The sequence below is a fragment of the Melitaea cinxia genome, chromosome 5, assembly GCF_905220565.1.
Source record: "Melitaea cinxia chromosome 5, ilMelCinx1.1, whole genome shotgun sequence".
Classification (NCBI taxonomy): domain Eukaryota; kingdom Metazoa; phylum Arthropoda; class Insecta; order Lepidoptera; family Nymphalidae; genus Melitaea; species Melitaea cinxia.
In genome coordinates, this window is record NC_059398.1 from 3,255,592 (window position 1) to 3,269,332 (window position 13,741).

The 13,741-nt window shown below is 34.6% G+C and overlaps 1 protein-coding gene across 1 annotated transcript in view; it reads left to right on the top strand.

Moving 5' to 3' along the window:
• The window catches only part of LOC123653954, a 30,449-nt gene extending 23,532 nt beyond the window's left edge, over window positions 1-6,917 (top strand). Inside the window, exons 2-5 of the mRNA XM_045589925.1 lie at window positions 1,243-1,328; window positions 2,414-2,887; window positions 5,893-6,113; window positions 6,452-6,917. Of these exons, the coding sequence (XP_045445881.1) occupies window positions 1,243-1,328; window positions 2,414-2,887; window positions 5,893-6,113; window positions 6,452-6,917 (1,247 nt within the window). The remainder of the gene's footprint in view (window positions 1-1,242; window positions 1,329-2,413; window positions 2,888-5,892; window positions 6,114-6,451) is intronic.
• The last annotated feature ends 6,824 nt before the right edge of the window (window positions 6,918-13,741 follow it).

The following is a 13,741-nucleotide window of genomic DNA, read 5'->3' on the forward strand; positions in this document are numbered from 1 at the left end:
CATAATGAATGTTCGTGACCGACGGCTTTACGGGGAGCGTATCCTGAGGCACTCGCTGTTCGCATGCGCCTGCGCTGGCGTGAGAATGTGCCGAGATTTTTAAGGCTTGATGTATGAAACCACGGAAGGGTTAGGTTTCATATGTTACGAAATCTGTGCAGTACCTTTAGTTAGTTTGGATTTTTGTTGATCGCTTTTACATATTTGATAATTTTTGAAACGTATTATAATAACAAAAAATGCGAAAATGTTGTTGATTCCAATATAAATTTGTGTTTGCTAGCAAACGAAAAAAAAAACAACTTCAATTACATCGACAAGTAATACAACTTAAGTAGACGAAAAAAATTAACAAATGCACTAGACGTCACTACGGTTTTCGAAGGTTCCCCTCGATTTCTCTGGGATGCCATCATCAGATCCTGGTTTCCTTATCATGGTATTATCAAAATCGGTTCATAAACGACGAAGTTATCTGCGAACATACATTACATATATTATACGGTTGAATTGTTGATTGTCGATTAAAAAGAATTTTAGCCACAAAAATGTCAAAAGTGTTGATAATTAGGTACAAGTAATATGTAACTTGTAACAAGTTAAGATTACATATCAAAAACTAAGTTTAATTTTTTAATCAATCAGTCAATCAGTTTAAAATAAAAAATGCACTTATTTCAATGTTATCATTGGTACGCTATTAGCTGCTTGCATTGATATAATTTGAGCTACTTTTACTTTTACACGAAGGCTCTACGTGCCGTAGCTTACGCGTGGGGTTACTAATTTCACCATCACCAATATCGTTCAGTTAGACGCGAGAAACGACGGTGGTCGGTCACCGTTAGTTCAGGACTTGTAATTGCAACGTCGTTGCTTATTACGTGAAAACCGTGAAATACAAATACTTTTTGAAACTTTTAATTTGTTAATGTACGTTGTATAAAAGTGTATGTAAATATAAAATATTATTTAAGAAATGGTGTGATTTGTTTTGACATAGTTATCGGTAATAGTTTATTAAATGTTTTCTACTATCTAAAACTGTTTTTTTTGGTATTTTTAAATAACATTATTTCATTCAAATTTTATGTTTTGAAAATAAATTTTAAAAGTATAAATAGAAAAATATATACAACCTTTACTGAGTACAGATAAAAATATTACAGTTTTGGTATCGTACAACATCCGGACCGGATCCGGATACTTCCGGAGTGTAAAGTGCTGTGTTTATTTTTGCAGAGATTACATTCAAAGACTTGCCGCCGCCGTATCAGGAAAATGAGGATGAAGTTATTAGTCCCGAGAATTATGATCTACAGACTGCAGTAAGACACTTGCTTAATAACCTTTAATTGGCTATTTATTATAATATATATTAATACGCTAAGATTAAGATGTTTGTCTCTCTTTTTAGAAGAAACCTCACAATTACTCCACATAAATTATATAGGTATCGTTTTATAGATCATTGCTTGCTCTACCGGCATTTACAACTATAAAGTTTATTATTTTTATTGTTTTTGTAAATTTAATAATTATTAAGATTATACATCTGACGGCTCTGGTTTCTTTGGTGGGTCTACTGTCCCTTGGAGTTGTGAAAAAATCAAACTTCTAAGCTAACGCTATCAAGAGATACAGCCGTTTATGCTGCAAATTTGCGACACTCGCAAGGGACTCAAAAATTACAGGGTACTTGTACCCTTGAACTCAGAATCTTGAAATTTGGTACGAAGTAACGTCTTCATAACATCATCATCATCACATTAGCCTATCGCAGTCCAGTAGTGGACATAGTATCCACAAGTTCGAGCCAAAATGGCGTGAAATCAGGTGTTTTGCCCGTAGTCACCTCGCTGGGAAGGCGGGTTGGTAGCACTGAAGACGCTGTGGCCCGTCTTCGACCTGTGTATTTCAAACCAGTAGTTAGATGGTTATCCCACCATCGGTCAGCTTTTTAAGTTCCAAGGTGGTAGTGGAACTGTGTTATCCCTTAGTCGCCTCTTACGACACCCACGACTTCAAGTCGAAATAACGTCTTATAGTACAGATAAAGGAAAAATTGCGAAAAGCATAAATTTTTCGTTACATCATATTATAATAAAAATGTTTTTAAGCAGTTTTTTTATACGGAACCCTCGGTGCGCGAGTCCGACTCGTACTTGGCTGGTTTTTTTTTTAATTTACATAGTCTTTAGCTTTGATTTTTTCGCAAGAGCTTGTTATGGCGATGTACCTACGCGAATTGTAATTGTAGTTTAGTCTAATGTTTGTCATTTAGTGTAGTCTCACTAAAATCAATTTAGGATTCCTACATGGTGCTATTTTTTTTAGTGTGAAGAATTTTAGAGACATTTATCACCTATAGACATACATATTAACTTTAAATTGTATCTGCAATTAATTTCAGAACGTGCCAACATGCGAAGTTGTAGACTTACTAGCAAATTGCAATATAACGAACGAAGACAACGATCAATCCGAAGTTGAATACGCGGAAATAGAAGAAATGGGAACGTGGCATTCGACGCCATTAGCATATCGACACAAGCCTAAAATATCCCTAACGTGGGTTCTCAAAGATAACATAAAGAAAACAGAAAAGAAAAATGACGATAATGTTAAAAAAAATTGTTGTAACAACAGAACGAAACTTGAGGATAAAAATTATGTTAAAGAAAGGATCGTAGGTCGTAACGAATATTACCACCATATGAGGTTCAAAAGCGCCTGTGATGAGTTCAACGGTGAAGCGTCATATTCAGACACGAGTGTTGGAAGTGACGAGTACGTAAGAAAGAAACACAGACACAGGCATAAGAGAAGAAAGAAAACAAACAAGTTTGGATATGATATACGAGACTTGGATACTTTTCTGAGTGAGGTAATTATACGTTCACGGTATAAACATTTTAAATGTCTAGTAGATAATATGTTTTTAGTAATGTTGGTTTTTGTTCTTCCATGTGACTTCCTTAAAGAAGCGTTTTTCAGATAAAAACAGCAGTATTTATAATAATAGTCCGCAAATCAATTTTTATTGGCGAATTATTGTATGGGAGATAAAATTTTATTACATAGATATAATTATAACGTTAACATAAAAAGAACAAACTGGACGTTTGCATATTTTAATTTATAAACTTATGTTCCGTATCTCTTAAAATCTTTGAGCTATTTTCAAGATTTCATATGAATTAACGTATTATTCAAGTGCATTTTTAATTAATTAAAATTAAAGAATTCCGAATAAGATATTTCGTTTTAAAGGTATTAATTAAAAGTTTATAATTTACGCTTGAAGCCGTCACATCACAGTATTAAATGGAAATCATTACTGAATCTTAATTATTATAAGGGAAGTATTAAATATTAAGGACTTAATTCACTTTTGAATGGATTTTTTAAGGTCATTCTTTTATTACGTAATTTTGAATATTCTATGTTACAAAGATTAATAAGCCTCAAAATTGGCTAAAAATCTTTTGAGGTAAAAATTGCACATCATTTGCAAAGAAATTTCGAAGGTATAATACGGGGCTTGGATTTTTGAGGTTTAATGATTATCCCATTGCAATTTAATTTCCTGACAAACGATTATATATGGTATTGTATTAAAATAAAGATTATTTTAGCACACCCGCTCTCGACGTAAGTCTGAATGGCTGGAGTCATTCATCAATGCGTTTTATTTAAACAAAGATATATTTTACAATATATGATATACGGTTTAATGATTATGTGATGGCCAGAGTAAGGCAGTATGATAGATATTATACATATCATATATCAACCGTATAGAGACGGAAACTGAGGTTGTTTTTTGTGTGACCTTTGCTTTTGATCATTAATTAGCTGAATTGCTTACCTATTTGTTTGAATTTTGTAATCGCTTTTGTTTATTTCATATCGAATATATATATTTTTAATTTTTATTTTTATATTGACAAAGCAATATGACCTGATCTTATACATCTAGTTATTTGATCGCTTACGGGACTTAAAGCCATACTTAATTGGTACTTAAAGCTTAAAAGTTAAAGATAGTGTAAAGGTACGTAACTACCAATTGATATCGAAAGTAAGTTGATTTTGATTTACTCTTATGTATGAAAGATTATCAAAATATTTGTGCGTTAATGGTGTCGAATATCGACTGTTGTAAATTTTTACAAACATATTATGAACACAACTCACGGGGCCTACATGTACTGATGAGCTTTTGAACGATACGGCTGGGTGATATTATATTTAATTTGTGTATGTCCTCTATTTATCTAGAGACGACCGCTTTGGTGTAATGGTGCGTGTCGGCGACAGATAAAACAACGACGCGCGCGGGTTCGATTCGCGCTCGGAGTGGATATTTGTGTTTATAAAAATATTCAATTCCGATCTGTTTGTTAGTCCCTGTGGGTCTCCCCACCGTGCATCGGAGAGCACGTTAAACCGTCGGTCCCGGTTGTTATCATGTACACCGGATAGCGATCGTTACTCATAGTAGGGAATATATCCGCCAACCCGCACTGGAGCAGAGTGGTGGATTAACTTCTTCTCCTACGTGAGAAAAGATACCTATGCCCAGCAGATGGATATTACAGGCTAAAGTAAATAAAACTTAGTTGAAAGAAACCTCGTCTAATATCCTATAGTGAAATAATACCATTTATAGTAGTAGTTATCTTTTACAAAGTCGGTCAACAGATTTCGATCAAGGAAGTAGGTACCTAACTACCTTCACACGGAAAATACAAAATACTGTGCAATGTATTCAATCTCATTCTCTCCGATATATTTGTTTGTTTCTTTTCATCGTTCATTTCGTTTTATGTAGTTTCAAATCATTTAAGTTTAGGTAAAAGAAAAATAATTTAAGTTAAATACAGATTAAAATACAGATTTGAGCTCATTAATGAAAAAAAAGAAAAAATTATACAAAGTCTATTGTTGGTATTATTTTTTAACCGACTTCAAAAAAAGGAAGAGGTTACTCAATTCGACCGTATATATATATATAAATATACACACATAAAATATATATATATATTTTTTGAAACTTTTAATTTGTTAATGTACGTTGTATAATAGTTTATGTAAATATAAAATATTATTTAAGAAATGGTGTGATTTGTTTTGACATAGTTATCGGTAATAGTTTATTAAATGTTTTCTACTATCTAAAACTGTTTTTTTTTTTGGTATTTTTAAATAACATTATTTCATTCAAATTTTATGTTTTGAAAATAAATTTTAAAAGTATAAATAGAAAAATATATACAACCTTTACTGAGTACAGATAAAAATATTACAGTTTTGGTATCGTACAACATCCGGACCGGATCCGGATACTTCCGGAGTAAAGTGGACTATATATATATATTTTATGTGTGTTCGGCGATAACTTCGCCGTTTATGAACCGGTTTTGATAATTCTTTTTTGTTGGAAGGGAATTATCGCTGGTGTGGTACCATGATAAGGAAACCAGGATCTGATGAAGGGATCCCAGAGAAATCGAAGAAAACTCTCGAAAATCTGCATAACTTTTTACTGGGTGTACTGATTTTAATGATTTTTAATTTAATCGAAAGCCGATGTTTATCATGGGGTCTCATGTTTATGATTACAACTTTTGGAGTAATCTTTGATAATGCGTATTTACTTGACTATTTTTTCATCAACCTACGTTGTATTACTTGTCGATATAATTGTAGTCGGTTTTTTTTCGTTTGCCTGCAAACACAATTATTCATATATGAAACTGAGTTTATACAAACTAAAATGCTTAATCGTGATGTTTCATGATTTTTGATGTTTAATGTATTTTAAATTTATCTCATTTACTCCATTTGTTATCAGAAAGTAATTTACACTATTATTTGTATTTTCAGGCGTCAATAGATCGTCCAGGCAACATTCCAGTCGTCATAGCATTTCCAACTACCCTGTATCAAACGCAAAAGGGTCTACAGCGCGAGCTTACTCTACCTCTAGGTACGGTGGTGAACGCGGTGTTTAAGAACCAACAATGGTTGTATGTACAGACGCCACACGGAGACGAGGGCTATGTGATGTATAGTTCTTGTCTACCGTTGGGAATATTACCTAATAGGTAAGAATTTACCATATATTGAAATTAGTATTTTTACTATTTGATTGTACTAGGTATAGTACATTTTCTGACATTGATTAAAAAGTACCTACCTTATAATTGATAGAGAAAATTACTTTAGATTTTTATGTTATGGTACAACTTACAATTGAGACTTTCTTAAAAAATAATATTCAATTGTATGAATATTTTTAGGTATGTACTTTTAGACTGCTAAAATTAATAATTAATAAGTGAGGAAATTAATTTCTTTTCAATTTTTAATACGTGTAATTATAATTTTGTAAATCTAACAAAAGCAGAATAACAAAAACCCTCATTTATATTTCTTAATTCAGGTCATCACTTCAAAAGAAAACGCCGTGCTGGGAAAGCAGTACAGACATATATCCGCGGCCCTGTGGCAATCTCACAGATAATGAGAAAGAACAGCTCCGCAGCAGAACTCGTTCGGAAAGCAGATATCGTCCTCGAAGCAGACGACACAAAATATCGTGCGCGGAAAAAGACTTTGATAGCTTATATTTAAAATCTAAGTCCGTGTCTTCTAATCTTGACAAGATTCAAGATAAAGAAAATTTTGATATAAAAAGGAAATTCGAAAAACAAACTTTGGTGGTCGTGAACAGTGACTTTAAAGGGGAAGTTTATAATAGAACGGTTTCTGTTAAAAAAGGTGAAGTAGTCGTTTTGATGCAAAGTGGTTCGGAAACTGATGTGGACTTGGAATGGTTCTATGTGAGGAAGCGGGATGGTAGCCATGGTTTCATACCAGCTGCTGTTGTTGGTCATGGTTATATTTAGGTTACTTTAGTTCTGTTCCGAAATAAACACCAGTGCTTGATAAGGATTTTTAAAAATCTTCGGACGATGTCTAAAATATTACGAATAAAATTAGCGGATATTTTTAGTAGATGCACACTTCCACACCGATGCTGTGTATTTACAATGTGCAATTCAGAAACAATATGACTATTTATAATAGCAAATTTTTGGTCGTAGTCAGAAGATTGTGAGTCAAATAGCGAAAGATCTTAACAAAATCGTTTTTTTTTTTTAAATTACTTTTGTCATCTGTCAATATTTTGTTTTCAAAAATAAATTTATTATTTTTTGCAAAAGAATATCTAGAATCGCAGATGATCCCGAAATTATCTCTATAGTCTCCGAAAGGTCTGCATTTTAAGTTAGATGTGTTACCCTTCCATGGGTGTCCTAAGAGAGGACTAAGGTATAACAAAGTTCCACTTCCAACTTGGAACGTATCTGAAATCCGAAGAGAGATCCAGGACACGATGATTCTAAGCTCTGGTCACTTATTGGAACGAACTTGAGGAAAAGTCTATGTCCAACTGTTGACTATGATAGACTGAAGCGATGCGAAAGGATAAATCGTTTTTTACCACTTGTAGGTCGTCAATTAATCACAACTAATAAATACTTATAACACAAAAAAATACGAATACGAATACGAATCAAATGAAATCAAACGCTACCGTTATCGTTATATATCAAATGATTACCGTTAAAACAAATACTACGAATTGTTTTGGGAATTTATAATTGTTTACGTTGGAGTAGACGGGTGGGTCCTGGAGTGGAGACCGCCTCTTGGCAAACGCAGTGTGGGACGTCCTCCGGCCCGTTGGACCGACGATCTACGTAAGATTGCCGGTGTCGGCTGGATGAGGATTGCGGAAGACCGGGATGTCTGGCGTGAACTTGGGGAGGCCTATGCCCAGCAGTGGACTGCCATAGGCTGAAGTGATGATTATAATAATTGTTTGGCACATATTGCTAAAGTTTAACATACTCTTGTTTTCCCCTCAAATAGGTTTAGAACTTTAGATAGTTAGTTGTCATGTTTAAATTATTTGTCGAGCTGCGGGCCGCACAAAAACAGGTGGCGGGCCGCAATTGACGACCAAGGCTCGGTATCACTATGCTTAGTTACGTTTCGGAACATATTTATATATTAATTAATTTAAGTAAAAAAATTATAGTTAAAAAAAATTGTAAATGTTTTTTTTTTTTTAATATAATTATAATTTAGCATTTTGTATAAACAATGTTGCATTTATTAAATGTGTAAGGTTATTTTGTTACAATAAAGTAAACTTTGTTAACTTATTTTCTTTTTAATATACTTTTTAAACCATATTCTGCATGCAATTTCTTTCGAAGTTTACACCTTATGCAAATATAAAAAGCCCGTGGTGTGAAATATTATGAGGAATAAAATCTGTGAAACCAGTGTCATTACACTGACCTGCTCTGAGAGTGGCACTTTATTGCGCAACGTCTTTCGCAAGAAAGAGATAAATATATTTTTAATTATCAAGATCATAGATTATATACTTATATACTGGTATAGATACGCCATGGATACGCCACTCACGACCGTATCACGACCTCCCTACCACCTATATGAGGATATTCCCATTTGGGAAAGCGATGTAAAGGTTCTGAATTTTTTTTAATATTCTTAAAATATTGCTTTATACATAAAAGTGATACTAAAGACACATAAAAATGAATTCTAAATGCAATTAAAGGAATAAAAAGAGTTAATTATTACGTCTATTTTATTAAGGGTGTGATTTAAACAGTTTGCAAGGTATTTGTATCTTTGTTAGCAAAAAAATATTATTGGTTAGCTAGTAGTTGGGCAGCAACATATAGTCAGCAAACATTTCTAAATCAGTTTGCAATTTTTCAGTTTGTATTTTTTTTTTGTACAGCCAAATATATGTAAAAGCAGCAATGAGTGACTCTCTCTCTCTCTCTTGTCGGTCCCTCATGTCTGAGGATCGTGGTCAGCATCAGGGTTGCATCTGGAGCGGATGATTTGCCTCCACCGGTCTCTGTCCATGGCTCTCTTACGACCGTGTATAACTTAGTGGCAGATGAGTTTTTGACCTGGTCTGCCCATCTCGTTGGTGAACGACCGCGCGATCTTTTGCCGTCCGTGTTCCCAGCATGAAAGGCAAAAGAACAATGAGTGACTTATGTTAATTTAAATTTTGGTAAGCACTCAAGAGACTAAGTAAAAATTTAATTTTGTGCTGGTAGTATAAGTCTTAAAGATAATAATGCCTACTGAAATAGTAGGCCAAAAAATGCCTTACTGTGTAATTAAATTAGACCAAAAAAAAAATTCGAAAGAAAGGGATCCCTATTTAGTAATATTGGGATAGTGTCATATATATAGCTTTATTTTTATAATCATTCCACCCACTTTTAACGAACACTGTTAATTTTGAAAAAAAAACGCAATCGATTTTTATTGCTAACCTACAATCAAGACATTTGAGACGGGTGTGTTTAACGAACAGTGTTAACAGGTTCCGTAGGCAGCAGTACAAAATGGACCGGGGTGACAGGATGATACAAACCCGACACTTGGGCGAAGTGGCAGCACCGACGGTCCCGAAAGTGGCAGCGGTGATGGTGGACGGTGCTCAAGAAGTACAGCAAGATGTGGAAGAGGACTTCCATCATCTCTGCTTAAAGGATTATCGAGCGGTTAAGTCATCGATTTCCATTGAAAATCATGTAATTAATATGGAAGTAGACACTGGCTTGGCAGTTTCGTGTATAAGTAGGTAGTGTTACATACAAAAATTAATTTAGACATTTAAAACTCGAATGCTCAAATGTTGTCTTAAATTTTTATAATGGTGTGAGAATTAAACCCGTAAGTGTCATAAAAGCAGTTGTTAAATTTTAAAATGTCAGTAAGAATTTGGAATTATTTGTAATAGAATGTGGCACAACATCGCTTTTAGATAGGCAGTGGTTGATCGAATTAAATATAGATATTCCGAGGTTCAGTAATTGTTATAGTCTGAATTCACAACAGAATGTGTCATTTAATGAGGACATATCTAATTTGATAAACAGGTATAAGAAATAATTGTGTTTGCTCGCAAACGAAAAAAAACCGACTTCAATTACATCGACAAGTAGTACAACGTAGATCGACGAAAAAATAGTCAAGTAACTACGCGTTATCAAAGATTACTCAAAAAGTAGCTATCAGATCTCAATAAAATTTATATGTGACCACATGATAAACATCAGCTTTCGACTAAATTAAAAATTATTAAAATCGGTAAACCCAGTAAAAAGTTATTGCGGATTTTCAAGAAGTTCCCTCGATTTCTCTGGGATCCCATCATCAGATCCTGGTTTCCTTATCATGGTACCAAACTAGGGATATCCCCTTTACAACAAAAAAAGAATTATCAAAATCGGTATACCCAATAAAAAGTTATTGCGGATTTTCAAGAATTTTCATCAATTTCTCTGGGATCCCATCATCAGCTCCTGGTTTCCTTATCATGGTAATAAACTTGGGATATCTCCTTTCCAACAAAAAAAAGAATTATCAAAATCGGTACATCCAGTAGAAAGTTATGTGGTATAATACAACGTAGGTCGACGAAAAAAGCGTCAAGTAAAAACGCATTATTAGATATAGCTCGAAAAGTAGTTGTTAGATCTCAAATAAATTTAAATGGGACCAATTGGCACACACCACCTTTCGATTAAAAGAAAATTTGTCGAAATCGCTCCACCCAGTCAAAAGTTCTGATGTAACATACATAAAAAAAAAAAAAAAAAAATACAGTCGAATTGAGAACCTCCTCCTTTTTTGGAAGTCGGTTGAAAAATTCGGCGGCGGGCTAGGTCGGTACACGGGCGGGCGTGCGACGATGCGACTGCGCGCGGGCGCGGTGCCGGTGTTCCACCGCGCGCGGCCGTTGCCGTAAGCGATGAGCGCGCGCGTGGACGCCGAGTTGAGCGTGATGCTGCGGGGCGGCATCATCGAACCCGTCGACTGCTCCGACTGGGCCTCGCCACTGGTGTCGGTGAGCAAGGCTGATGTTCATTGAGAATTCGCGCTGATTATGAGGCAACGGTTAACTCGAATTTACTGATCGATCGCTTTCCTTTACCCAGAATTGAAGATGTCTTAGTTAGATTAAGCGGGTCGGTTATTTTTCAAAAATTGACCTATCACAGGCGTATAATCAAGTAGAGCTCGATGAATCGAAGGAGTATACAGTTATAAGCACACATAGGGGGTTATTCAAGTACAATAGATTAGTTATGGCTTAGCATCGAGTCCAGGCATTTTCCAAAGAATTATGTGTTCACTTTTAGGCAACATACCGTAGAAACCTAACGTAGAAATTTTCCTAGATGACGTCAAAATGGGGGGTAAAAATAGAGTTGCACATATAGAAACATTGGAAACAGTTATTGATCGGGTATATAAAAATGGTTTGAAACTGAAAGCTAATAATAAGTGAGAATCTAGATTCAAGTGATTATAGAATTGGTTTGAGGCTTGAATAAATTATCAACAATTGTTATCGAGTAATTAGTATTATTTTCCACAATACATTACAGGTGCGCAATTTACACAGCTCGCTCCGAGGCTCGAGAAAGCCTCGCCGTGTCGGCGTCTCTACGTCAGCATAGAGCGCAGCATGGAGAGGAAGGAGAAGCACGAGAAGAAGAAGAAGGACGAGAAGGAGAAGGAGAAGATATATATAAATAGCGCATCGTTATAAATAGCGCTATCGTTATAAATAGCTCATCGTTATAAATAGCGCTATCGTTATAAATAGTGCTATCGTTATAAATAGCGCTATCGTTATAAATAGCGCATCGTTATAAATAGCGCTATCGTTATAAATAGCGCATCGTTATAAATAGCGCTTTCGTTATAAATAGTGGTATCGTTATAAATAGCGCATCGTTATAAATAGCGCTATCGTTATAAATAGTGCATCGTTATAAATAGTGCATCGTTATAAATAACGCATCGTTATAAATAGCGCATCGTTATAAAAAGCGCATCGTTATAAATAGCTCTATCGTTATAAATAGCGCTTTCGTTATAAATAGTGGTATCGTTATAAATAGCGCATCGTTATAAATAGCGCTTTCGTTATAAATAGTGGTATCGTTATAAATAGCGCATCGTTATAAATAGCGCTATCGTTATAAATAGTGCATCGTTATAAATAGCGCATCGTTATAAATAGCGCATCGTTATAAATAGCGCATCGTTATAAATAGCGCATTGTTATAAATAGCGCATCGTTATAAATAGCGCATCGTTATAAAAAGCGCATCGTTATAAATAGCTCTATCGTTATAAATAGCGCATCGTTATAAATAGCGCATCGTTATAAATAGCGCATCGTTATAAAAAGCGCATCGTTATAAATAGCTCTATCGTTATAAATAGCGCATCGTTATAAATAGCGCATCGTTATAAATAGCGCATCGTTATAAATAGCGCTATCGTTATAAATAGCGCATCGTTATAAAAAGCGCATCGTTATAAATAGCTCTATCGTTATAAATAGCGCATCGTTATAAATAGCGCATCGTTATAAATAGCGCTATCGTTATTTTCACGGCCCCAGGTAGTAGTAGGTTAGTAATTTATTTATCGAATCCCGTGTCCGTGTGTCCATGTCACTTGCGACGCCATTTTTATTAGATACTTTTTTAAAAGCACAGATTTTTTTTAACCTTCCATCTATTTACAATCAGCCCATTAAATTTTTCTAGCTAAAGCTTTAATTAAATCTGTTGAACTTTTTCTTGGACTTTTGTTGATGTGCTATCCCTCATTAATTTAACTTCAAATGGAAGCTATTCTTGATCTCTTAAGTCGAAATATACTATTATCAGTATCTATTAGAGTTCTAGCCAGTTGGTTTTCGTGCCGGTCTAATTTATATTTGTACGCTTTACAGGAAATATCAATCTCCTCCTTGACTGTGGGTATTTCCAAGTATCTGTATATTTCTTTATTTTGGGTAAACCAGGGAGCATTACCTAAAGTTTTTAAGGCTTTATTATGAAACCGTTGAAGAATCTCAATATTGGAGTTGCTGGCCGATCCTAGTTCAATTCCATACATCCATACTGGTTTTATAATACATTTATAGATCAACAGTTTGTTTTCTAAACTGAGTGAGGACTGTCTTCCAATTAGCCAGTACAGGTTTTGTAGCTTAAAGTTTGCCTGATCTCTTTTGGCCTTTATGTGGTCCTTCCAGGTAAGCCTCTTGTCAAGGTGCATCCCTAGGTATTTATCGGTAGTATTCTGAGGTAGGACAGTTCGATCAAGTGTCACTGGACAGTCACCTCTTTTTCATGTAAAAGTAAGGTGGGTAGATTTTGCAGCACTTGCTTTAATTCTCCATTTCCTCAACCATGATCCAAACTTTTCTAGGTGCCTTTGGAGGATTTCCGATGCTATGCAGGGATCCCTATAGCAAGATAGTACTGCCGTGTCATCTGCATAGGTAACAGTTAAGACGTTATTGGAAGTGGGTAAGTAGCGAGTAAGTAGTAAGCGAGAAATAATGAGAGCAAGATTAGTAATTCTTCTACTTCCAGTGATTATAGGACTGATCAACCTAAAATTGCAGAAGTACTTAAGAAATGCGATTCAGATGTAGAGTTTATTATTTTACTTGACCGGAAACTGCGTAGTATATTAAAAAATCGAGATGAAAGCATGCTTATTTCAACTAAAAGAAATTTATGTTATTATAAGAGTAAGAATACTATATTTGCAAGCCAATCTTTCTATT